The sequence below is a fragment of the Anas platyrhynchos genome, chromosome 2 (assembly GCF_047663525.1).
Source record: "Anas platyrhynchos isolate ZD024472 breed Pekin duck chromosome 2, IASCAAS_PekinDuck_T2T, whole genome shotgun sequence".
In the NCBI taxonomy this organism is placed as follows: domain Eukaryota; kingdom Metazoa; phylum Chordata; class Aves; order Anseriformes; family Anatidae; genus Anas; species Anas platyrhynchos.
Window position 1 is genome coordinate 95,442,627 of NC_092588.1, and position 27,796 is coordinate 95,470,422.

Here is a 27,796-nt window from a genome sequence, read left to right on the forward strand (position 1 = left end):
AAAAAGAGATGGCATTAAAACAAGCACCACACAATAGAGCTTTATGGCTGGCATTTTTTCCCTTTTTGCTATGTGGGAAGCAAAACTCAGAACAGTTTTTGCCAGGTACAAAGTGTTTGAGGAATTTCATCTCACAAGAGGTTCACCATTTCTTCAGAGCATTGCAAGCAGCTTTTCCAGTTACAGGAACAGTCATGGAAATTTTGGGATTCCCTGCAGAGGAGAAGTCAACCAGCCAGACTCTGGCTGCTCAGCAGTCACACTGAAGCTCCTTTTCAGCACACCCTTTTTCCTCCCCAGCTGCAGAACCTGGTGTTGTGCACCTCACCCTTACTTCCCTGGCAAAGCAGACTAGAGCCAGCTGACAGCAGTCCTCTTCTTCCTAGCACACATGTGATTTCTGAGCAAAACCCAGCAGCTTGGTTGGCAGGAAAAGACTGAAAAATATCATTGCAATTAATGTGGAGAAACTTGAAGCTGTAACATGATCAGCAATTCTACAGAATGAAACACGGAAGTGCAAAAAGGCTAAGCAATGCTTTGCAAGCCTTATGTTTTGCTTTGCTTTGCTTTGTTTTTCAGGGATTGATGTACAGTTTATAGTAGACTGCTTGGATGGGGAGATTCCTGTGATTTTAGGTGAGGGTCTGGAATGGCAGAAAGTCTGCTAGATTGATATTGCAAGGTGGATATCAGAACTGCAGAGTGTCTAATGCTGCTGGGATCATGAACATGGAACTCTTTAATGGCAATCTGCCTGTGGTAGGATTTCAGAGTCCATGCCAAATTCAGAAGCAGAAAGCAAGATCAATACCGAGCAGAGCACCAATTAACATCCCTGGGTTTCAAGCACATCCTTCATTCATCCTCTAAAATTTCCTTTGTCTCTGCCACAGTTCAATAGAGAGCACTGAAATTTCCCTCTGAGTTATGAAGCAGGTTGCAAGGAGAAACCATAAAAAAGACATTAGAGTTTTGTGTCAATTATGCACAGGAAAATAATATTAAGTTTAAATACACGGGGTTCTTTGCCTCAGATCAGAGATTTACTCTAGAAACAGACATGATTTGTAAAGCAAAAGCTTTTTTCACTCTCAGAGATATATTTCCTTAAAATCCAGCCTATTGCCTTGTACATGCGATATGGTCACATTAAGCGCTAGGGCAAATACAAATGGCAGAGAAGACAGAAAATGCTGAGGTCAGAGTCCTCTTTGTGAGCCAGCAGCTGCAGCTCCAGCATCTATATCTATTCCTGTTCCCCTAGGAGCCTCTGGCAAACATCTTAATATACGAAGTCTTGGCCTGAACAGGGGGTTTCACGGGTTTATTTCCATGAGTGGAAACATGGGAGATTTGCCAGAAAGCCTTGCAGTTGCCGAGGATGTGGCCCAGCCCCAAGCAAGCCACCAGCCCCTTTCTGCCCACACCCGCTGCTTCAGTAATAAAAACACTGCAGAGGAGCAAAGTATGAACATCTTGACTTGCACCAGGCATCCAAAACAGCAGCCAAAACAGCAAGGAATAATAAAGGTGGGGTGCATTTAGCAACCTGTTCACTGCCAGCCTCACTGCAACAAACCCACATTGCTTCTGGGTGCTTTGGGAACTTTATGGAGCTGACTGGAGCAATTTCACCCCTGCAGCATCCTGCCCTGTATATCCCTCATTCTCTTCATCTCCCCTCATTGGCTTGGATGATCTCTGGCAGAGGCAACGTGCACCCAGGTGCTATTTTTCCAGGGGCCATGAGAGACACGCTTTTTTGTTGTTGCTTTTTCAGAATCACAGAATTTCTAGGTTGGAAGAGACCTCAAGATCATCGAGTCCAGCCTCTGACCTAACGCTAACAGTCCCCACTAAACCATATCCCTAAGCTCTACATCTAAACGTCTTTTAAAGACTTCCAGGGATGGTGACTCCACCACTTCCCTGGGCAGCCTGTTCCAATATCTAACAACCCTTTCGGTAAAGAAGTTCTTCTAACATCCAACCTAAAACTCCCCTGGCACAACTTAAGCCCATTCCCCCTCGTCCTGTCACCAGGCACGTGGGAGAATAGACCAACCCCCACCTCCCTACAGCCTCCTTTAGGGTATCTGTAAAGCGCAATAAGGTCACCCCTGAGCCTCCTTTTCTCCAGGCTGAACAAGCCCAGCTCCCTCAGCCGCTCCTCGTAGGACTTGTTCTCCAGGCCCCTCACCAGCTTCGTCGCCCTTCTCTGGACCCTTCTCTGGACCCGCTCAAGCACCTCGATGTCCTTCTTGTAGTGAGGGGCCCTTTTTGTTTGTTTGTTTGTTTTTTAACTGCAACAGTCAGTCTTGTGGTGGTTTTGTGCACAGTGCAGTCCCCACAAGCACACAGGCAAGATGATTATATATGTTTTTAAAATATGTTTTTAATGTAGTTTTTATATATTTGTGTGGAGTGCAAAATGGAAAGAGAAATGACTGGTGGATGGTTCAGAAAATGAATACTGGAGCACGGCAGTAAGAATTGGGATGCTTTGAAAACAAGGTTACAGGTAGATCCTGGATAGATTGCCAAGGTGCATATCAGTGCAGCATGGTTTATAGAAAGTTGTCAAATATGACTCATGGGGAGACGCACTGCAGCTTTCTGATGGGAAGGAGCTGTTGACTTGGCAGGGCACCATGGGCTTTGCAGCAATGTACAGGCAACAACTCAGCTAGAAGTCTAAAATTTGATCAAACCTGATAAAAGCAGGCTTATTGCTCTTTATTTTTCATTAGGTGCATGACCTGAGCAAAGCCACCTTCTCTTTTTTTCCCCATATCACATCTTGTTTAAGTTTGTAGCATGTTACCGTGGTTCCGTCATGCTGCACCTGTCATGGCATCTTATGATTCTGAAGAAAGAAATTGTATTTCATTTTGTCATCTGGATTTCATTTATTGCCCGAGATGGGTTGGTGATGCTTGTGCACTTTCCTGAAGGTTTATATGAAAACGGCTTTCGAGATGAGGTACAATGAGGGGTCAGGATTTTTATCACGAGACCTATTTCTAGAGCATTTTACCATTTGCAAAGAATTAACTCCAGCCAAAAAGGAGTCTCTGTAGGCTGTGTTGATGAAGTTTTCAGCCTCAGAGCCCCCTCCAGTATAATGGAAATAAAGTTTAATGATCATGGCTGCAGAATTTGCAGTGGACCAGGAAAGGTACTAATGCTGCACAGTTTTCCAGTTGGTCCCCAGCCAGGACTCTCTCCATCGATGCGACTAGAAATGTCCCTCTCAGGTGTTCTGCCAGCTTCTCAACCTAAAGCAGCTCTGGTAAACACCATCGGAAATGAACATCAGTGTGTTGTAAATAAATGCTGTGTAGCCCTATTGCCCACTCTGAGACTGCCTCGGAGGAAAGTTAAGGCTTGCACAAAGGCATCTACTGACCACAACGTGACCACAACTCCCTTTTCAATGGCAAATTCTTTCGGCTCAGTTCTTAAGTTTCCTGCTGGATTCACCCAGGCCCAAAATTGCACTTTATCCTCTCTGGATCTGGAAATAAACACACTGACAGCAATTTCAAAGTCTTTCAGTGGATAATTAAACTTCAGGAAGGGATTTCCATCCCTTAGGTCTCTGCAGGGTGAAAGATCTCAGGGCAAAGACCAGCACCCAGTCCATTGCCACCTCCATCTGCCTTAGGAGCTTCAAAAGATCTATGGTCTTTTTTCTGTTTTTTCCAAAAGGACTAGCAAAGTCTGGTTCCTTGCCTTCCCTCTGCCCCCTTGTGTGATACAGTCCCATGCCCTCACAATCCCCTCCATATCCTGCCCAAATGTTCTGCCCCTTCTGTGTCTTTTCCCTTTCCATCACAAGACTACACATGCTGGAACTGCTCAGGCAGTTGGCAGATGTCAAACAGACTCTGCTGATTTTTCCCTCTCACCTCTATCCATCTAATGATTTTCAACAGCCTCAAAGAACTGAAACTGCTGAAACATTTACTTCTCTGGGAAATTCAGCTGAAGGTGACAGGAAGTTCAAATCTTCTTCCAGAAAAGTGAGCAGCTGGGTGGTCGTGGCACAACTGCACAAACTGTGCCATAGTAAGGACACATCTGGTGCCTGATCCCCGGACTGGGGAGCTGGAGAAGGCATAACCAGTGCGTGACAGCACTTGGGTTATTCTCAGCTGCGCCCCCAACCCCTGCAAGCTACATGCAGCCAACGTGCTTAAAGCATCTCTGCACCTTCTTTAAGTCTGTGTGGGCAAACCCCAGCGCTGCCACCTCTGCTGGCTACCACGCACATGGCTCTGTCATGGGCACAGGCAGTAGAGTTGCAGTTGGGAACCTCAGACTAAACGTTTTAAGTGAACTATCCTGTCTCTCTTGCCTTATGCAAATACAAAAGCCAAAGCCACATTGAGCATCGTTTCCTGTACCGACGGAACTCCAGGAGTTTAGGAAAGCTTCCTGACCAAGAAGAAAAGGGACACTGAGAACTCAAGATCCCAGGATGCTCCGGTTCACACTTCTCACTGTGGCAGTTGGGTGGAGGTGCCTCAGACCTCCCTGTCTGCCAGGAGACAGTTCTGTAACTGCAACCCTTCTACAGAGCAATTTTGAATGGGTTAGTGAATATTAATTTGCCCAGGCATGATGATTAAACCAAGCCTGAATCTGTAGTGTCTCCAGAGACACCTACAGGAAAGCTCATTGCCTCATTTTTCTCCTCTTCCATAAGTGTCAGAGAACCTCAGGAGAAATTAACAAAAAGTACCTTCTCCTTGTGTTCTCCTCTGCAGGGAAATACTTGGATTTCTGAGGGTTTTCTTGGCAGGATCTGCAAATAGATTTACATCTGATCACAGCCCTCAAAACTCATGTTGTTGACTGATCTATCTGTTGAAAAGCTGAAAACCAGACAGGAGGGCAGGAACCCAGAGGGGGCAGCCTGCACAGCATAGCACCAGTCAGAGGAGAATCTTCTCAGAAACCTTCATCTTCTTCCAGGCCAACATCTTCACAGCACTTCAGATGTTCCACTCTTCCTTTTTGTAATGTTAACACCTGGCTTTTTTTTTTTTTTTTTTTTTTTTCCTTCCTCCCAGTGATGCTGCACAATCCTATTTCCCCTTAGATTCAATGGAAACAAAGGGCCTGCTCCACCACACTGCTGGCTACAGTGGAAGTGAAGCAACCCATCAATGGGCAATACAGGAGTTACTCCACAGCTGGGCCATGCCACATCTGGGTGGTAAAACTCATCGTAGATGGGTTTTAATTTTCATGCACATTTGATAAAGAAGGAGAGAATAATGCACGACTAGGAGTGAGAATAAACCTGTTGTGGATTTGCTAGCTTGGATTTTAAACCAAGATGCCAATTAAAGATTTGAATGGGGTCAGTTGCAGTAACACAGCTAAACAAGATGCAGTTAATAGTAGGCTGACTTCTCTTGCCCTTCTTCCACAAAACCTCTTATTTTTCTGTGTGCACTTACTGTTCAAGATTGGTCCTAATTAGGTCTGACTTAACGTGGTTGTTTAAATAGCTAATTCTTCCCTTTCCTGCTGCTTCTAACACACATGTAGGTTGACAGGGAAGGATTTGAGTGCTTTTAACATCCTCTTTTAGAAGGTCTTTTGCTCTCAGACCTTGCAGAGAATGCTGTCTAAGGAAAGCTGAGTGTCTGTATGTGCATATCTGAGGAGCATGCCTGAGGTTAAGTTCAGATCCTGCAGGGAGTCCTGTGGGGTATCTTCTGTAACTCAGACATATCTCACAGAATCTATGGCTGTTTTCTGTCTCCTTGTAACATGCTGCTCCCTAGAGAAGCTGGTACTCCAGTGCTAACAGCTGAGCAAAACAAGAATAATTGCAGGCTGCTGCCACCTCTGCCTCAGAACATCTACAGCCTTGTACTACTGACTACAGGGAATATTTGCTTGCTTGCAGGGTGGAGCATCTAGCACACTGCTCAACACCAGGGATGCATAAAAAAATGGAGAACCAGAAAGATCATTTTCATGGCAGCTTTATGGATTATGAAACATCTGGAAGATTTTAGGGTTCCCACTCTCTGCCCATTGTCACATTTCTTGAGTTTGTAAATCACAAATAATTCCTCTCCCTCCCAGTTTAGCCTTCATTTCTGTTTCAAGAACAGATCTTGGGTAAGCAGACCAGCCTCAGTCTCACCTCAGAATATTTTAGGTCTTGTCATGACCCCACAGACTAAAGGCAACCTCAGCAAAGGGGAATTTCTGTACAGAATCTGAAAGCATTTACTTTGTTCCCATTGCTTTTCATCAATTTTCTCTCCTGCTGGTGTGTGTTTTTCTGCCCTGCTGGCTGTGGTGCTGCATACTGATGGAGCAACACCTGGCCCATCCCTTGTGTGAGGTTTTATTGGGGAATTTCAGCACATCCAATAACTCTCCTACCTATGGGATGCCTTGAGGTAACAGCAGATAAAGCCATTTCCTACTGCTATACCACTGCTGTGAGCGCATCACCTTCAAAGACATATCCAGCATGCCTGGATACTACTGCAAAGCTATAATGTTTATCTGTTTCTTAGCAGATAACATTTATAATAAGTGCTTGAAGAAGGAGGCCTGTGTGGCTAAATACCCTCTGCTTGTGCTTCAGGCTGACCAAACGCACAGATTTTGTTTCTTGATGTAAACACGCACAAGAGAGAGACTGGGCTGGTCTTCAAATACACTTAGGAAGCGGTTTCCTTCGGGGAGGGGGTATAGGAAGGGTGGCTAGGGCTTTTATTTTCATTCTTCACATGGTTATTTTGAGCTCCGTACCAGCGCTGGCACGGGGCTGTGTAACTCGCCTGAAGAGAAGGGCAGCATGCTCACATCCCTTTGCTGCAGACCTGACAGGGAGGCGGCCAGGCTGTTGGGGTCTCCTGGGCGAGATTGTGGTGGTGCAGGCCTCGTGGCTACCATAAACCCCATGGCACAAGCAGGTGAGCCCTCCTCGGGGCTCCGCACCCGTACCCGTCCCTATGCCTGGCCGAGCAGCAACGCGGTGGCAGCCGCCCTCTGCCGGCAGCAGCCAGCAACACACACAGGAAAACAAAAATTATTAAAATAAATAAATAAATAAAGCGACAAATTTATTGTTATTATCATAATCACCACTACCATCATCGTCGTCGGCGTCATCATCATTATCGCCATCATTATTCAACATCATCATCATCATTCAATATCATCATTCAATATCAATCATCATTATTCGATATCATCATCGTCATTCAACCCACAAGAGAAGGCTGCAAAGGCACGCAGGGAACACCCTGCTTGCTTCTGGATTACGTGCGCAGCCGAGCAGGGTGTTTGCACCTCAGCACTCCTGAAGCACAGGGGGGTTCCTGCAGTTTTCTCCCCGCTGTCAGCCTGGCCTCTCAGGCAGATGGGGACATGCCAGCATGGGGATCTTCCTGGAAATAGAGTGGAAAAAACTCCACACAACAAGGAAATTGTGAGCCAGTGCTTTTGGTGAGTGCTGTTGACCTTTTGTACCATAAGGCTAACAGAAGCAACCACCTGCCTAACCTCACCTCCAAAATCTTGAATCCTTTCTCCGTCTTTGAAAATTAAATAAGATGCTTGTTAGGTATTAATACTAAAACTCAGTTCAACTTAATACTTGCAGGAGAGGATCTCAAAATACTATGCAAACACTAACATTTAATGTAATGATAGAAGGGAAATACCTTTATCCTACCATAATTTTTCTCACGAGTTTTTAAAAAGAGTGTAGTGTGGGGAGCTGCTTTGCTTACCCCTTACCTCTTTATTTTCTGTGAAATCATGTCCAGGAATTGCCACCTAGTAAATGATTCAGCTTCCTACTGGATCTAATGTGTGCTTATTCCAAAGTCCAGTCTTTTTGCTGTATCCCCATTTAATTATCTGAAAATGTTGAAAATTTATTCTAGTTGGCTTCATTTGTAAGGACTTGAAAGAAGCAAAACTAACAACCACTGGAAAGAAAAGCTTGTATTAATTAGACACTTTCTATAGTAGATTGGAACCAAAGGGATGCCTATGTTTCAAAATCCTGTATGTAGGGTAGGGTTACATGTTTTGTTAGGGAGCATCTTTTAATAATCATTAATTCTGGTAGCCTGTCAGTCAATACAATAATATTTTCCATTCAAAGTACCTAGAGAGTTTGTCATCTTTAACAAGTAATTTAGGGAATTTCAGAATTTACTGCTTACCCAGTAAGCTAGGTATTCTTCATAGATATTAATAAATGCTGTTTCAGGAAGTGTTAAATTAAAATCTTAGGTCAGTGCAGTAACCCCTGGTATAAGCACTGATTTAGGTTGGTGCTTAAATTCTGTATGTTGGTGTCAAATAAATAGCTGCCAGGTACATTTCTAATTAAGTATGCCTGTGTGATTGCTTAGGAGGGCTTTATCAAAAGTTTATGCCACTCTAATTATTTTCAATTGAAGTAGGCAGTAATTAAATCGGTATTAGATTGATGCCACTGAAATATCAATGAAGTAACTTGTTAATAAATATTTATTTCTGGTAACTTTATTAGGTATTTAAGGCATGCTATATCTTACCTGTTAGCTGACATCTAAATATTAAATAAGAAATATAGCTTAAAAATAGCTGATAAAACCCCATAGGAAATCTATGAAATGTTTACCTCGTGATTCTGTCTTTTTTTTTTTTTTTTTCCAGTTATGACTATGAGAAATTTCTAGTGGTCAGCATAAACATTGGCAATGCCATTCCTGCATCTGGAATGGAATGGAATAATCCCGTGCAACTATGCAAGCTGAGGCCCGTTTTCTAGAAAGCAGCCTTGTATAAAAGACCTGGGGGCAAAGATGGTCCTGGTGGGCAGCAAGCTGAGCATGAGCTAGCAGCGCACCCCTGTGGCAAAGGCAGCCAGCCGCCCACCGTGCTGTGTGATAATCACGTAGACAGCAGGTCGAGCGAAGTGACTGCTCTCCTTGAGAGCAAACCTTCAGCACTTGTGGTCTTTCTAGCGTGGGATCCAGCTGTGGGCTGTCCAGTAGTAGAAAGACCTGGCTGGACTGAGTCAACAGAGGACCACCAAGTTGGTCAGGAGGTGGGAGCACAAGACATACATAGAGAGGTAAGAGCACTGGATTTGTTCAGCCTCAAAAAGAGACAAGGAAAGAGAGATCTTACTGCTGTCCACAAGTAACTAATCGGAGGGTATAGGGAAAACAGAGCTAGAGTCCAGTGTAGAAAGATGGAAAGAAATGGACACGAGCTGAAACACAAGAAATAATTACTAGGTATGTACAAAATAATTTTTACCATAAGGATGGTAAAACACAGGCAGAGTTTGCCCAGAGATGTCTTAGACTCTTCACTAAAAACTCAGCCTGACAAGGTCCTGAGCAACCTGTTGTAAATGGGCATGCTTTTAATAATGCATGCTTTTAGGTAATCTATCAACATCACCTCTAGATATGCCTTCTAACCAATGTGATTCCACACCTCAGGGTCAATTTAAACAGGCTATGCTCTTGACGTGATATTGTCTGTGAGCCTTAACAGTTCCTTTTTTCATAGTTAAACAGTTATCAAAAGTGTTTATAGAGATCAGTTAATCAGGTTCTATCTTAGTATTGCTGTGCAAGGACATCTTGGCAGTCTTGACCTCTCTTCAGTCTCCTTTTGAATAGTTCATTCTCCATATCATTTTAGCAGTCAGTTGTATTCATCTTTCTGACTGTTGTATTGCATGCAGGCTTCAGAAGCCATGCACAATTCCAGTAACAGGCCAACATCTGTGTTTCCTTTTTCTTTTTCAAAATGACCATGATCAATTAAATGGTAAAAGAGGTAGTTTGGCAATCACACTGAAAATGTTTAATGCTTATAGCTTCTGACACTTGTTCCAAAACGTAGTTGTTAATTGATTTTTTAGTCCTGACACACCTTTTGTATTTTTCTGATGTCCACCATTCAGTAGTTTTTACACATTTATGGGAAGACCATCTTCTCATAGAACAGAATAGATCGCATGAAACAAAATAGTTTTTATGATCTGGTAGGACCCCAGAAGCCATATATGCAATTTTGTAACTCATCATAAGTCTGTAATTCTTCAGGTGCTACAGTGTTGGCAAATTTAAAGACTCTTACAGATATATTCAAATACAAATTCTGGAGATAACCTTCCAGAGTTTTAATGAAGGTTTTACTTTAAATGAATGAAAAAAAAAAAAGTGTTTCAAAGATTTTTTTTTCATAAAAATGTCTAAATTTTAAATCATTCAGAACAGTATTGACTTTTTATTGCCATCCTTGAAGACAGAGCACTCATTCTGAGGCGAATGAAATATTCTTTGAATGTTGCCTGATATTCAATTTCATAATGATGCACATACATTTAATAGCCAAACAGCTTCTATCATCACAAATTTATTACAGAAAAATCACTTGATTCTGTGGAATGGGCATCTTGACAATAAGAAAATATTCTTAATTAATTCTTAAGATAATTTCCAATTTTCTTATAATAGAGATGTTTGTTAGTTTGGCTCTCTGTCCAAGTTTACCTGTGAGAATTTAAAAACAGTTTGTCAGTCTGGTGTTTTTCTTAATATATTCTGGTTACAAATACATGTACTTCTTTATATTTTCAGGTTTTCATTCTGCCTGTAATCTTTAGCATATTTACTCTTGTTAGCATCTGTGCAATTGACAGGGTAGCCTGAAGCTTCCTGCTTCTGCTAGTTATAGTTCTATATGATTTGAGAGAATACTGTTAGCACTCACTTCAAAATGCAGATCTTGTACACCTTCTCCAGAGCCTTGTTCAGTTCTGGAGTATGACAGCTGCTGTCAAGGGCTCTTCAGAGCTCTGGTTGCAGAGAGCCTGTCAGGTTTCAGAACAAATACAGCACAAGGGCTATAGCAGCTTGCTATTTACCCAAACTGGAAGCACAGGGAAAAGAGACCTCATACGCTACTTTTACATTGTTGTCATGGTGTTAAAAATCTTAAAAATAGTGTTGGGTTTTGTCATGATATAGAGATCACAGCAATGGGTTTGTAGGATTTCATAATATACAAGGACACAAGTCTTCATTTTCATAAATTTCTATTTATTATAATTACCACAAATCACCACTACCAAATATACTATGATTAAAAGGGAGAGCACATATATATATATATATATACATACATATATATATATATATATATAAACATGCTTCTTGGTAATATTGGTAATAGCTTTAAGAGAATAGCACTAATAGCAAGAATTAGAGGAAGTAGAAAGGCAATTAAATGTTGTAAAAATTAGTAATACAACAGTAAATATAGATTAGCATTATAGGTTCAACACATTTATCAATATTATGTCAGTGAATATAATTATTACATGTGACAAACATAAATATTGTAACAATGGCTATACGTAGGTTATACTTATCAAGACCATACTTATGACAGATTACGTGTATATACATCAAAAAAATTACTGGTACAAAGTGCACCAAACCAATCCCAGAAGTGTGTGTGTGTGTGTGGTGTGTGTCAAACCAACCACAAAAATATCTAATTAAGAAAATCAATCTCAAAACAGTCAAGTTAAGAAAACTGATCACTGAAGAGCCCAATCCCCAGAAGTGAGTCTGAATAAATAATGAACAAAGTCTCAGTTTGAAGCTCATCTGCATCACAGAGTTTGGAGTTGGGCAAGCATCTCCAGTGAAAGTTCAATTTGTTAAGGAAATCCTGTAGGAAACAAAAGCTTGGGCAGCAGATGAAGTTATTGGAGAGCAGCTCTCAATTTTTGGTAGGAAGCAAGACATTTCTGTGTCACAGAGACAGTAAGAGAGCATAGGACACCACCTTGTAGAGCAGGCAATAGATGCTGCTAATTTCTGCTTCACATGAGAAACCAATAGGCAGTGGTGTTTCCTGTTCTTTCAAACAGAATTTTACTTTTCCTAGACCGTTTTTTTCCTTTTCAGATGATAAATTACTGTTACAGTTCCTTGCTTTTGCCCTTATTGATGGTATCCTCAGGATGTCTCTCGTTCTTAGGTACCCAGCTGCAATTCGAAGAGGCCAGCTGTTCCTTTCAAGGATAATCCTGGTTCGCAGAGCTGTTTCCTAGTTTCCTTCTTAGTCTTTTGCTTTTCATTTGTAATATCAGATGAAGGATATAAGGAAACACAAGCTTCCAACCTGTAATAGTATTACAAGTCGATGTAAGCTCCCTAGAGCTGTGGGTAAAGAGTGCTCCTGCACAACCCACATTCTCTGAGTGACACTTACCTTGAAGTTCAATTTCCAGTTCAAGGCTTTAGTGCATCCAGTCCTTTTTCAAGAAGCCCTTTGGGACTTCAGCTTATTCTCCTGAATAGGCATTTTGCTCTATTTTTCCATTTCAGTGGTCAGTGCTGCCTGCAGTACAGTGCAAAGTCTGCATGCTGCCCAAGCAAGTTGGGCAGTTCGGGTCAGGGTGCACATGTCTCTTGGGCAGACTCACAGGACTGGTCTCTTTGCCTGGGATGGGGGTTGCTTGTGGGGTTTCTTGGTAGCGTTCTAGGCCACAGCCCTCCTGCATGTTATAACTCTTAAGCTGGTGACATTACATCAACTGAACAGTGTAAGTTAAAATCTGTGGGCAGTCTATAATACAGTGATCTTTTAAGCATCACAGACCAATCAGTAAGGAAGAATGGGAAAGGTGCAAACATTTCAGTAGTTTAGGAAGATGGAAGTGTACTGATTCACTTCAGCAACTATAACAAAGTCAGACTGGTTCCAAAACTTAAAAAAAAAAAAAATGGTAAAGAAATTCTTGGCAAGCAAAACAAAGCAAACAAACAAAAGATCACCATGTAGAGGGAAACACAGATCAAGACCTTAGTGTCTTGTTATGTTCAAAAAAAGCTGCAGACTTCAAAGAACAAGAAAAGTAGGGATGTAAAAGTAGGACCAGGGATGGCTGTACAGATTTTTAAATCCATGAAGTTTTAACTTATAGAGAAAGTTAAAGTATTTTGCCCAAAGTGATGTACTTCAGAAATCTTTAATTTCCCCCACTACTAAGCTGATAGCTCTTTATCTGGTTCTAGCATCAAATCAATGATGATAGATTAACTGCTCTTTAGTACCATGTATTATCTACATGCAAAGCTCATCTAATACTGTAAAACAATAATTTTATGCCTTTAATAATAGAAAACATTTATTCTAACAATTATATTCTGAGCCATTTTATGCAGTTTCTGGACTAAACAGTTATGTGGGTCTTTTCTGCACTTACTTAAATATCCAGACTTCAATTCCCGCATTTGGAATTTGGATTCCAACACTGCTTTGACTTCTCCATTACTGCCACATCAAAAGCTTATTTGTAAGGCCTACCACAATTTCATGTAATTATTCCTCTAAATTACTGTGCCAGTTGTTCTACACAGGAATAAATAGCCAGTGAACTGTAACTTCATCAGTACTGCTGAACCTGTGTTAAGACTTCTGCTATTCAATTTATTAATAATACAGCAAAGTGACAAAACTCACAGTTTTTGTTATGTAGATAAAGTTAGTTCCAGTTAGTTTGCACATAAATGTAGGTTGGAGATATGTTAGTTCCATGGTTGTTAAAACTGAAGTAGATGACAACCATCTAATGGAACTAAGTGACTTGGTGGTAAAATGGCAAGAAGTGCTGTGCCTACCAATTGCAAAGTAAAGCACTTTGTAGAAACATACACAATCAAGTGTTCTAAATTAGCTATTACCACTCAGTAAAGACCTCTATTTTTTTTTGTGGATTATATCCTACTAGTATCAGTTCAGAGCCATCAGCACTTTCAGCCCCAAAGCACTTTTCCAGAAAAAGATGTCAAAGTGGCTGTGTGCTAGTTTTTCTGGGAGAAGTGGACTCATGTACATAATCATCACAAAATTTTAAATACTTACAGTTTTGGGTTTCAATATAGCAACTTAGCTTGGAGACAAATTCAGTAGAAAGCATATGCTGACTGTAAGTATGAGAAGGTACTAGAATGTAATGAAAGTAAAACACATCTTTTGAATAAAACTATGAAACATTTAAATGAGTCTCACACTCTATCAAGCAAGAATTCTTAATGGTAAAAAGCTGTCCTGTTAATGTTGATGGTTGTGAGAGGCAATTAATTTATTTTTTTACCAAAGAAAAGAGTGGAAAAGTAGTAACAACATCTTTTCCCCCTTACATTAATGACAGAATTACAGTTTTCATCATTTTTCTCAAAATAAAAGCAGATTTCTGTATGAGGTGCCAGCTTGGTCATAACACTTACTTTTACGGACAGAAAAATGTTGGACTGGTTGAGGAAAGATACTCAGAGCTGGGAGAGACAGCAAGGCAGTCTGGGCAGTGACTGTATAGTCGTAGTCTTAAACAGAAGTAAACAAAAAACAAACAAACAAAAAAGTTGCCCATTAATATCTTTACGTTTTATGTAGTTATTTTATACAAGAAGGATAATTTCACTAAGTGCCATCAATGTGAAAACATTCAAGTCTTCTATAGACTGTTCTTTCCTAATTCTGGACCAGTTGTGAAGATGTTTAATTTTGCCAACCATTCAGCAGACCCATTTTTAATGAAAGACGAAGTAAAAAAAGTATTGAACAGGGGCTGGGTTTCCTTCTACCACTAGCAGACCGTTGTCTTGTTACTGCTTATGCAGTGTCGCATTTTGCACACTAGCCATATTAAAACCTGGTTCTAAACAGAGATTGGTAGGCAACATGTGTGACTTTCTAAAAAATCATTCATTAAACAGAATGACAGAATTTCAGAACGTTTGGGATTGGAATGGATCTTGAAAGCTCATTTAGTCCAATCGACCTGCTGGAACAGGAGCACCTAGATAACGCCACACAGCAACCCAGGCAGCGCCAGCCACGGCGTGCGCATGCGCCACTGGCCCCACCCTCCCGGAGGCGGTTCCTAGGCAGAGGGCGGGGGCGCGGCCGCCGTCGCCCTGGCAACGCCCCCTCCCCTCAGCCCCTCTCGCGAGAGCCGGCGGGGCCGCCCCTGGGGAGGCGAGGTCCCGGGGTAACGTGGGGCTGGGTGCCTGAGTCGCGCTGGGTGCAGGTTGTGGCGGTGGTGTGTGTTCACAGTCCCGCGTTGCTTGCACTTCTAAAGTGATACTTTAAATAGAATCCTTACCAACGTTAGTCTCCATTTTCTTCACCCTTTCTCCATAGTCTTGTTAATTTTCACTGATGAAGTTGAAACGCATACAAAGGCACTCCCAGTGTGTCACTGCTGATACCACGGGCAACGTACCCACTCCTGTTAGTTTTCACTGATAACACTGAAACGCTTACAGAGGCACTCCCGGTGTGTCACTGCTGATACCATCGCTACACACCTTGGCAGCTCAGATGTAACTATTACAGTACCATCTACCCTACCATCTACCCGTGTCAGCACTGAAATGAAATGCTTTTCTGGGAATCCACACTTCCTAAGATTTTTTGATCACTGTCCGAGGCAATTGGTGGGGGGCAGGAGGGGCTCGTAACAGGAATGTCACCAAAAGACTGCCCAGCCTTGTGCAGCATAAGGACTATTATCCACTGCTGCTGTTCCACATGGACACCACTGAGGCAGCCTACAGCAGTCTGAGGAGCATCAGGAGGGATTACAGGGCCATGGGAGCACCAGTAAAGGGCTCAGGAGCATAGGTAGTCCTTTGATCCATGCTCCTAATCAAAGGGAAGGGGATTGAAAGGGCCAGCTGAATCTGGCAAATCAACAGATTGTTACAAGACTGGTGCCACAGGCAGGGCTTTGGTTAGTTAAACCATGGGAACCATGAAACAAGAGGAGTGAGAGATGTCTGCATGCCTGCAGGGCATGCATTGATGTGCCTCATTGGCATTACAGAGATGGTAGGATGGCTCCCATGAAAGGAGTGTTGCAATGGAAGGATACAGGCTCTTCAGGAAGGACAGGCAGGGGTGACAAGGAGGGGAGATCTTCCTCTATGTCAGTGAGCAGCTAGAGTGTATGGAGTTCTGCCTGGGGATGGATGAGGAGCTGACAGAGAGCTTGTGGGGCAGGGACAGGGGACATGACAATGGGAGTCTGCTCCAGGCGACCTGATCAGGAGGACCAAACAGATGAGGCCCTCTATAGACAGATGGAAGCAGGCTAATGTTCACAAGCCCTGGTCCTCATGGAGGACTTCAACTACCCTGGTATCTGCTGGACTCATAGCACAGCATGGCGCAGGCAGTCCAGGAGGTTCCTGGAATGCGTTGATGGTAACTTCCTTCTCCATGTGATAAAGGAGGAAATGAGAAGCGGTGCTATGATGGACCACATTCTCACCAACAAGGAGTGACTAGTGGGGAATATGAAACTCAAGGGCAGCCTTGGTTGCAGTGACTGTGAAATGGTGTAGTTTAGGATCCTGAGGGCAGTGAGGAGGGAGCACAGCAAGCTCACTACCGTGGACTACAGAAGAGCAGACTTTAGCCTCCTCAGGGATCTGCTTGGTACAGTACCATGAGGCAAAACCCTGGAGGGAAGAGGAGCCCTGAAAAGCTGGTTAATATTTAAAGATCACCTCTTCCAAACTTAGGAGTGAGGTGTCCCAACAAAGAGGAAGTCAGGCAAAAACACCAGGAGACCTGCATGAATGAACAAAGAGCTCTTGGTCAAAATCAAGCAGAAAAAGGAGGCCTACAGAGGACTAAAGAAGGACAGATAGCCTGGGATGAATACAGAAAAATCGTCCGAGCAGCCAGGGATCAGGTTAGGAAAGCTGAAGCCCTATTAGAATTAAATTTGCCCAGGGACATCAAGGGCAACAAGAAAGGTTTCTATAAGTATACCAGTGATAAAAGGAAGATTAGGGAAAATGTGGGCCATCTCTAGAATGGAATAGAACTGGTTACCCTGAATACAGAGAAGGCTGAGGCATTCAACAACTTTTTTGCCTCTGTCTTCACCAGCAAGAGCTCTAGCCATATAGCCCAAGTCCCAGAAGGCAAAGACAGGCACTGGGAGAATGAAGAACCACCCACTGTTGCAGAAGATCAGGCTCAAGACCATCTAAGGAACCTGAAGGTGCACAAGTCCATGGGATCTAATGTGATGCATCCAAGGGTCCTGAGGGAACTGGTGGATGAAGCTGCTAAGCCACTGCCATCATATTCGAGAAGTTGTGGCACTCTGGTGAAGTTCCTGGTGACCGGAAGACAGGAAACAGCCCCCATTTCAAAAAACAGATAAAAGAAAGATCTGAGGAACTACAGGACAGTCAGTCTCACTTCTGTGCCTGCCAAGACCATGGGGGCAGATCCTCCTGGAAACTATGCTAAGGCACGAGGAAAACAAGGAGGTGACTGATGACAGCCAACATGGCTTCACTAAGGGCAGATCACGCCTTACAAATTTGGTGGCCTTCTATGACAGGGTTACAGCACCGGTGGATAAGGGAAGAGCAACTGATACCATCTAGCTGGACACATGCAAAACATTTGACGCTGTCTGCCATGATATTCTTGTATCCGAACTGGAGAGACATGCATTTGACAGACAGACCACTCATTGATTAAGGAATTGGCTGGATGGTTGCACTCAACTAGCCAGTGAATAGCTCAATGTCCAAGTGGAGATAGTAACCAGTGGTGTTTCTCAGGGGTCGGTATTGGGACTGGCTCTTTTCAACAACTTTGTCCCTGACATGGACAGTGCGATTGAGTGCACCATCAGCAGATCACCAAGTTGTGTGGTGCGGTCACCATGCTGGAGGGAAGCAATGCCATCCAGAGGGACAAGTTTGACAGGTGGGCCCATGGGAACATCAGAAGTTCATCAAGGCTGAGTGCAAGGGCCTGCGCCTGGGTCAGGGTAATCCCCAGCACAAATGCAAGCTGGGTAGAGAATGGATTGAGAACAGCTCTGAGGAGAAGGACCTGGGGTGTTGGCTGATGAGAAGACAATGTGCACTTGCAGGTCAGAAATCTCACCTGCATCAAAAAGCCTGGGCTGCATCAAAATACGCATGGCCAGCAGATTGAGGGAAGTGATTCTCCTCTTCTCTGCTCTTGTGAGACCCTACTTGAGTACTGCATTCAGCTCTGGGGCCCCCAGTATAAGAAGGACATGCATGTACTGGAGCAAGTTCAGAGGAGGGTGAGGATCATCAAAAGGCTGGAGCACCTCTTCTATGAAGAGAGGCTGAGGCAGTCGGGGTTGTTTATCCTGAAGAAGAGAAAGCTCCAGGGAGACTTCATAGCAGTCTTCTAGTATCTAAAGGTGGTCTGCAGGAAAGCAGGAGAGGGACTCTGTCAGGGAGTGTAGTGATAGGACAAAGAATAATAGTTTTAAACAAACAAACAAAAAAATAGATTGAGATTGTATGTTAGGCAGAAATTCTTACTCAGAGAGCAGTGAGGCACTGGAACAGATTGCCCAGAGAAGTTGTGGATGCCTCATCCCTGGACGTATTTAAGGACAGGTTGGATGGGGCTTTGAGTAACCTGTTCTAGTGGAAGGTGCACCTGTCCATTAAAGGGTGGTTAGAAGTAGATGGTCTTTCAGGTCTCTTCCAACCCAGGAGCCCCTGGACCATGGGCAGAATATGTTTCAGTGCAATTAAGGCCTATTATTGCACTCAGGAATATGGCAGAAAATTTTGCCTATCATTAGCTCTGCTGGTTGGAACAAATTTAGCTGAGTCTCAAAAGAAATTTGCCTAGTATACCCTTTTCAACAATAGTGCTGAATAATTCAGCAACTTTATATGAAATCTGTGGAAATATGTTGTTTCTTTCCATGTTTCTTCCATAACTTCTGATGATCCTGAGGACCAGTCCAGTCAGCAATTAGATCTATTTCTCATTTGAGGAATTTCTTAGGTAGCTTCTTGTTCTCTGCCTGACATGCCTTGTATTTTGGAAACTTTCTGTGTTGGCCAATCTCAGTTACTGTCTAGAAAAGTGAAATCCCTATAAGAGGCTCCAATGTCAGAGAGTTCTGTGTGAAAAAACACTGTACTGGCCAATGCAGGCAAACACATACCTTTGCACTTTGCTACTTATCCAACTGTTTTTTTCTCAACAGATTACACAATACACATCTTTTTTCTATTGTAACCTGAAGCCAGAATTCTATGAAATACTACTATTTGTTGTGGCACCAGAGAAGTCTACCCAACTTCATGGACTAAAAATCACAGTAAATTATCACCATGTAAACTAATGACAGGACAAAGTGATCCAACTTAATCTGAAGATTTCTAGACCTTGGAAAGCTTTTACAAACCAACAGAACTCTTGAGTTCTGCTCTTATTACAGAATCCACTTAAGTTTATTATAGTGCAAATCCTGTCCATGAACTAAAGGAATTCCCAGTCTTATTAGAAATCTGTGTTGCGATACCACCACATGCGCTGATACATCATTATTCAGTACACATGCTGACACTGTATGACACATGATGCCATGCATCCCAGGCTTCTGAGGGAACTGACTGATGTATCACCAAGCCACTCTCCAACATATTGAAAAATCATGGCAGTCAGGCAAAGTCTGGGAAGACTGGGAAAAGGGAAACATCATTCCCATTTTTAAAAAGGGAAGACCCAGGGAACTACAGACCGGTGAGCCTCACCTCTGTGCCTGGGAAGATCATGGAACAAATCCTCCTGGAGGCAAAGTTGCAGGACAAGTAGGTGATCTGGGACAGCCAGCATGGCTTCACCAAGGATAAATCAAGTCTGACCAATTTGCTGGTCTTCTATGATGGAGTGACTGCATCAGTCAACAAAGGAAAGCCATCTACTTAGACTTCTGTAAAGCGTTTGACATGATCCCACATGACATCTTAATCTCTAAATTGGAAAGACATGGATTTGAAGGGTGGACTATCCGGTGGACAAGGAATTGGCCCAATGGCCACGCCCAGAGAATAGTGGTGAATGGTTCTATGTCCAGGTGGAGGCCAGTGATGAGCAGTGTCCCTCAGGGGTCTGTCTCGGGACCGGTGCTTTTCAGTATCTTCATCAATGACATAGACAATGGGATTCAGTGCACCCTCAGCAAGTTTGCAGATGACACCAAACTAAGTGGTGTAGCTGATAGCAAAGAAGGAAGAGATGCCATTCAAAGGGACCTGGACAGGCTGAAGAAGTGGGCCCATGTGAACCGCATGAGGTTCAACAAGTCCAAGCGCAAGGTGCTACAGCTGGGTTGGGGCAATCCCAGACAGGAGTACAGACTGGGAGAAGAACTCATTAAGAGGAGCCCTAAGGAGAATGACTTGGGGGTTCTGGTGGACAAAAGGCTTGGCATGAGCCAGCAGTATGCACTAGCAGTCCAGAAGGCCAACTGCATCCTGGGCTGCATCAAAAGAGGTGTGACCAGCAGGTCAAGGGAGGTGATTGTCCCCCTCTGCTCTGCCCTCATGAGGCCTCACCTGCACTACTGCATCCAGGGGCCCCTAGCACAAGAAAGATGTGGACCTGTTAGAGCAAGTCCAAAGGACGGCTACAAAGATGATGAGAGGGCTGAAGCACCTCTCTTATTTAGAAAGGCTGAGAGAGCTGGAGATGTTCAGTCTAAAGAAGAGAAGGCTCAAGGAAGACCTCATTGCAGTTTTTCAGTACTTAAAGGGGTCTTACAAAGAAGATGGAGAAGGACTCTTTACTCAGGTAGATAATGATAGGACAAGGGGGAATGGTCTTAAACTAAAAGACTAGTTTTGCAGATACTGTTCAATAATCACACATATAAGTTGTTGTTTTTTTTTTTGTACCAATATCCTAACATGCTCCATACTGTGGTGAATGCACCTTCTTAAATAATTCCAACAAAGGATCCTCCAGAATGGTCTCTATCAATGATATTGCTATTTAGAAAGAGTGCTGCCAGATGCCACATTTCAGTAGCGTTCCATTTTCATACAGGTATGTGCTCTTCTATCAGCATGCTCTGACCATGAGAGACCATAGCTAACTTCTTCTGTAACAGAGGTGTCACTGAGGATTTCTGGAGCTGCTGCTCAGTATTCTGTATCCCCAAAACCGTGTGATTCCACCACTGTGGTTTTGTTCAGGCTGCCTAGAAAATGCCAGTTTACTGCTCGCATTGACTATGCTGGCAGTGACTAATTGCATCAGGTTTCACAAGCTTCCATTCCGATATGGTCTGCCTGCAAGACAGACATACAGTCAGACACTTCGCTTCAGACACAACAAGGTGCTGTATCATGTCTACAGAAATGCCCTTGCTATGACCACCTGGACAATGGAAGCTCTGACTCTCAAGACATCCACTGTAATGTGCTAAACTGAACTGTAGTCTAGATTGCAGTGACAATGGACTAAGGACCCAGGTGATGGCAGAGTATGGGGCTCCTCCTTCTCTCACTGATGAGACACAAGTAGTCAAACTGAATTGTAGAACAGTTCCACTTGGCATGGTGCATGGGACTCTGGGAATGCCCAGGAATAAAAAGCACAGTGGCTGGCCTACATTTTTAGACACAAGATGGCAACAGTGGGGAAGATCTGGCTGTAAGAAGGCAAATGTCAGACTGGAAAGGTGTCATGCTAAATTTGGATTACATTCTAAAAAAGATAGAGATATTTCTTCCCATGATAAATATTCACTTCCTGTAGTCTTGATCCTCTGATTTATTTATGGCAGTATGTCTTTAATCTGAATTGAACAGATAAAAACATTTCCCTCCATTACTTTTTACTGCAATCATTGTCACCCACAGACATTACTAGAAAAATCTAAATGATTAAGAAAATTAAATTGTCAGAGCAAATCCTAATCTGTGTTACTCCATGCTTTATGTATTGATACTTTCTGCCTCTTAACGCTGTCAGGAAGTTGTTTTGAAATATATGGAAGGCATATGTAGTGAACTCCGTGGAAGTTTCCAACCAAATTTCAACTAGAACCAAACCAAATGCCTTTTCTATTTTCATATGGGCTGTAATACTAGAACAGCTTTAACTGTTCAGATATGTAACCTTGTTCTGCAAAATGTATATATCACCTTTCCTCAAAACAAAGTTGCCATTGAGCCACTTAGCTCAACTTTCCCAAGTTATTCTTTCCCCCTCTTTTAGGCATTGATGCTTCAGGGATATTTGTTGGGGGTGGGGGGAGTAGTCATGATGGAGTCATGCAGTCAACAGCTCTTGTTCTTACGGGGGACTTCAACTTTCCAGACATATGCTGGAAATACAATACAGCCCTGAGGAAGCAGTCCAGGAGGCTACCGGAGTGTGTGGCAGACAGCTTCCTGAATCAGCTGGTCAGTGAGCCTACTGGGGGGTGTCCCGCTAGACCTGCTGTTCACAGAGAAGGACTGGTGGGAGATGTGGTAGCTGGGAGCTGTCTTCGGCAGAGTGACCACGCACTGGTAGTCTATTCTTGGTCAAGTTGGGAGATGAGGGGGAACATTTGTCAATAAAACTTCTACCTTGGACTTCCAGAGGGCAGACTTTGAATTGTTCAGGACACTGGTAGGGAGGGTCCCTCGGGAGTCAGTCCTGATGGGCAAAGGTGTCCAGGAAGGATGGATGGTCCTCAAGAAGGAAGTCTTCAAGGTACAAGAGCAGGCTGCTCCCTCTGTGCCGAGCTGACGAGCTGACAGGAAAGATGACTGGCTTGGCTGAGCAGGGAACTTTTACTGAGTGTCTGGGAGAAAAACAGAGTTTGTGTCCAGTGGAAGAAGGGACAGGCAGCTCAGGGAGACTAGAAGAAAGTTGCCAGCATATGCAGAGAGAAAAATCAGGAAGGCTAAAGCTCAGCACAAGCTCAGCCTGGCCATTATGGTTAAGGATAACAACAAATGTTTTTATAAATATATTAATGGCAAGAGGAGGGCCAAGAGAGAATCTCCATCCTTTACAGGATGCATGGGGGGGGAACATGACTGGTGAGGATAAGCAAAGGGCTGAGGTTCTTAATGCCTTCTTTACATCTGCCTTTATTAGTCAGACCAGTCAGGGTACTCAGCGTCCTGAACTGGAAGCTTGGGACAGGGAGCAGAAGAAACCCCCTGCAGTTCAGGTGCAAACAGACCTGTTGCTCCACTGGGACTGTCACAAGTCCATGGGGCCAGATGGGATCCACCTGAGGGTGCTGAGGAAGTTGGCAGATGTGATTGCTGGGCTACTTTTCATCATCTATCGGTGGTCGTGGTCATCTAGAGAGATGCCAGATGACTGGAGAATTGCTAATGTGACACCCATCTTTAAGAAGGGTCATAAGGAGGACCTGGGGAACTACAGGCCTATCAGCCTGACCGCAGTGCCAGGAAAGGCGGTGGAACAGGTCATCTTGAATGCACACAGCATGTGCAGGACAACCAAGGGATCAGGCCCAGTCAGCATGGGTTCGTGAAAGGCAAGTCCTGCCCGACCAACCTCATTTGCCTCTATGACCGGGTGACCTGCCTGGTGTATGAGGGAAAGGCTGTTGATGTAGTCTGCCTGACTTCAGCAAGGCCTTTGACATGGTCTCCCACAGTATTCTCCTGGAGAAGCTGGCAGCCCATGGCCTGGATTGGTACACTCTTTACTGGGTTAAAAACTGGTTGGACAGCTGGGCCCAGGGAGTAGTAGTGAATGGAGTGAAATCCAGCTGGTGACCAGTCACAGGTGGTGTTCCCCAGGGGTCAATGTTGGGGCCCACCCTCTTCAATATCTTTATTGATGATTTGGTTGAGGGAATTGAGTGCACCCTCAGTAAGTTTGCAGACGACACCAAGTTGGGGAGGAAGTGTCAATTCACTGGAGGGTAGGGAGGCCCTGCTAGAGGGACTTGGACAGGATGGGTCGATGGGCAGAGGCCAATGGGATGAGGTTCAACATGGCTGAGTGCCGGGTCCTGCACTTTGGCCACAACTACCCCATGCAGCACTACAGGCTTGGGGCAGAGTGGCTGGAAAGCTGTGCAGAGGAAAAGGATCCGGGGGTGTTGGTCAACGCTCGCCTGAACAAGCCAACCATGTGCCCAGGTGTCCAAGAAAGACAACAGCATGCTGGCTTGTATCAGGAACAGCATAGCCAGCAGGAACAGGAAGGTGATCGTCCCCCCTGTACTCTGCTCTGGTGAGGCCGCACCTTGAGTACTGTGTTCAGCTTTGGGCCCCTCACTAGAAGGAAGACATCAAGGTCCTGGAGCATGCCCAGACAAGGGCTACGAAGCTGGTGAAGGGTCTGGAATGCAAGTCCTGTGAAGAACAGCTGAGGGAACTTAGGTTGTTTAGTCTGGAGAAGAGGAGGCTCAGGGGAGGCATTAGTGCTCTTTACAACTACCTGAAAGGAAGCTGTGGGGAGCTGGGGGTCGGCCTCTTCTTGCAGATAACTAGAGACAGGACTAGAGGGAATGGCCTCAAGTTGCACCAGGGGAGGTTTAGTTTGGAAATTAGTAGACATTTCTCCACAGAAAGAGTAGTCTGGTATTGGAATGGGTTGTCCAGGGAGGTGGGGAGTCACCGTCCCTGGGGGTGTTTAAAAGGTTGGACCTGGTGCTTAGGGACATGATTGTCATTGGTAATGGTGGTAGGGGTATGGTTATATCTTGGCGGTCTTTTCCAACCTTAATGATTCTATGATTCCCTCTTCATTCAGTAGTTTTTTTGGTCCATAGCTTTGCTTTCTCTTGCTCTTAGCATTTCTAGGTGTGTAAGTTGTATCATGTTGAATCAAAATTGAACACTCTAGTCCTGATTTCTCCCCATTCCACCTTCTGTGCATACAGATGTGAAGTTTTCATCTTCTTCATACATAAATTTATTTCAGGCATTCTTAAGCACCGGATGGATGGTATTGAAAAATAACCATATTTCAGATTCTCTTCCCAATGCTTATACATGACACCATGCAGACTGTTCAGTCTGTTTTGAAGAGAGAATTATCATTTTTCAAATATATTTTAAAATTACATTTGCCATTCTAGTTTATCATTATATCTGGTTCCACAGTACTGTTAATTTTGATAGTAGCCTTTACCATGATGAAATTAAATTTAAAGTAAAATGTGCCCCAAAATATCCTTGTCTCTGCAGTACTATCAGTAACATTGTAAATCCTGTGTTGCCAACAAAGATACCATTTCAGTTAGTTTTCTGTAGCTTGGAAAACCCAGGGAAAGGGTGAGGAGACACATCTCTGAGAAAGAAAGTCCTTTCTCATGCAGCCATCTTCTCATTACTGTAGTTATATTACAGACTGAATGAGGGCAAATTGCCAAGACCATACCAGACATCAGTTACCATGCCTCTCTCCCTCTCCTTTTGTTGCTGACCTGCCATCTATCCCACCATATCTGGGTACACTTCCCTGCCATCTCTGATGGCCAGAATCCCCCTTCTTTGGAAGCGTCTACTCCATCAGACAGTGCATTAAGTAGACATCTTCCATCCCACTGAGGTATGGGACTTGCAGACCATTCAGAGTCTTCTTCAAAAATGCATAGATATGCACCAAAATGATAAGAGTCCTGCTCTATTCTAACACTTTGCTGGGAAGGGAGAAGAGCAGGAGAAGAAAAAAAAAAAAAGGACCTTAGTTTCCAAGCCTTTTTTTCCCACTTTTGGAGTGGAGATGCTACAATCCTACTCTGGGAAGGATGTTTAGGATAATCAAGAGCTCATCACTAATGCTACATCATTAATTTTTTTTTTAATCAGGCCATCCACTGATTCTCGGAATCTGCTTCACTCTACGTTGGAGTTCACACGTTTACTCGAGCAAGGAACGTGGAGGCTTCTGCTGTCCTCTACAACCCACAGCCGCTGTGTAGGGGAGCAGGTATCTGAGAACCATCTGCATTTGGTAATGCCAGTGTGCGCAGAGGTCTTCCTCTTCTACTCGTCTAAATGGTGACCTGCAGAGCTTCTGCATGGGGCTTCTGGATGCTGTCATGCCTTGGAGGTTCAGTACACTATGGTCTGGCTCTGGTTTCCTTTGGAAGTTGGTTTCCATCTGCTGGGATCAGAGGAGCAGCAGCAGCCTGGCAGTCCTGGTGCTGCAGGCAGATGTGCGAGGCAAGATTTGAGGAGAAGAAGGTGTGTTGCGTGTAGTGTTTACCCAATGGCACTAGTTGGACCCACTTCTGCAGCAGAACAAACCCAGCTCCATGCAGGCTGCCTCAGCTCCCACCTGGGGAGCCGCATACCCGCAAACAAGCCCTCCCCTCCCCACCTGGGCGCACCAGGCGACCTCGCAGCGGAGTCTCCCCTCCCCTGGCGGCGCCTAGGCCGCCTGTAACTGGCAGCGCTGGCAGGAGGAGGAGGAGGAGGAGGAGGAGGAGGAGGCGGCGGCTTGGTGCCGGCCCCCCCCTCCCGCTGCGTGAGGAAATGGCCCTCACGTGAGAAGAGGAGGCGGTGGCGCCCGCCTGCCCCTGCCCCTGCCCGCTGCCTCCCTCGGGGAGGTGCCGGCGCCTTGCGGGAGCTTCGCGGGGGGCGGCGGGGCCATGCCGACCAACTTCACCGTGGTGCCGGTGGAGGCGCAGGGCGAGGAGCGGGACCCGGCGGAGCGCGATGCGCGGCGGCAGCAGCAGCAGCAGCAGCAGGAGGAGGAGGAGGAAGAGGACAACGGGGAGCGGGGCTCCAGTGAGAGAGACAGGAGGGGGGGGATGGAGGGGAGGGGGGGGGTTGGGCGCCGGGTGTTGGTGTGATTGCGTGCGGGGAGCCAGGCTCTTGGTCCCGCCGGGCGGCGGGGTCCGCCTGCCCTGCTCAGGTGGGGGAAGTGCGGGAGAGGACGAAAGTCCGGCGCCTTGGGGTGGCTGAGAGTTTGTTTCGCTCTGTTTCCACGCTGGTCCCGACGAGGAAGTACTCCCGGGTCAGCTCGAGAGAGAGAGAGGAGGAAAGATTTCTGACTGTGAAGAAGAGCGTAACCGTACCTGGATCGTTTCAGGTGTTTGGCTGGCTGTGTGCCTGTGCATCAGCATCTGTAGGTTTTTTACCTGATGGAAGTGCGTGAGGGACGGTTTGCTTCTACTAGGCCTCACTCACGGTGCCATCGAGGTGAGGAGGATCGAGCCCGAGGTGGAGCTTGGACAGGGCAGGACTCTGTTCAGGGCAGCCTGTTCCGTGACAGAATGGGTGCTTGTCCGCAAGCAGTGGTGGGAAAATAAGAGCTTTTGTTGCTCGGATAGCAAGGCCCTTCCAGGGAAGTAATAACTCTTTTTTCCTTTGGCTCAAAAGCCCTCAACACTTCCTCTTTCCAAAGTGTGTTGCAGCAGCAGTGCCGAGAGTGGTCCCTGAACAGGCTAGCACTGAAAGCTGGTTGAATCTTGCATATTATTTTGGATGCTCTATCGCAGTCAAAACATGTTCCTAATACATTTTTTTATTTTTTTATTTTTTTTTATTTAGATGTTAGATGATTACAGGTGAAAAGACAAGTTGTAAAAAGGAAGTTTGTCATAATGGTCGTTTCTCCTGCTGGTGATATAGGTCACAGATAAAATAAGGTTAATACCATATGATGCAGGATGTGAAAACGAAGATGTGAAAACAAATATTTGACAAAGTTAATTATGCACAAATGAATGAAAATAAAGATTTCTTGGAAAGGTGGTCAAGAAAAACAAGCTGACAAAACTGGGTTGTTTGTTACAGAATTATAGAATGGTTTGGTTGAAAGGGAACTTTAATGATCTAGTCCAACACCATCCGTGTTTGAGCACTTGTTCATTTGTTTTCCCACAGCACTTGCTCCCCTCGCCCCCCAACCTCCCTGAAAAAGTCTCATGTTATTTGTAGTTGCATTTCCTTCAGTATGTTGA

General features: G+C 44.5%; 1 protein-coding gene and 1 long non-coding RNA gene across 3 annotated transcripts in view; one reads left to right on the plus strand and one right to left on the minus strand.

Moving 5' to 3' along the window:
- Positions 1-11,147: 11,147 nt before the first annotated feature.
- On the minus strand, positions 11,148-27,793 carry LOC119715829 (uncharacterized). Its single transcript, XR_005263260.2, has 3 exons — positions 26,909-27,793; positions 12,289-26,032; positions 11,148-12,198 (listed from the first exon to the last, which is right to left on the minus strand). It is a non-coding gene; the product is annotated as an uncharacterized lncRNA (long non-coding RNA).
- LOC101790697 (solute carrier family 12 member 7) overlaps positions 26,325-27,796 on the plus strand; it is an 87,204-nt gene continuing 85,732 nt past the window's right edge. Inside the window, exon 1 of one of the 2 annotated variants that reach the window (XM_072033230.1) lies at positions 26,325-26,618. In XM_072033230.1, the coding sequence (XP_071889331.1) occupies positions 26,480-26,618 (139 nt within the window). In that variant the 5' untranslated portion in view covers positions 26,325-26,479. The remainder of the gene's footprint in view (positions 26,619-27,796) is intronic. The other variant, XM_038174329.2, reaches the window with a different exon arrangement.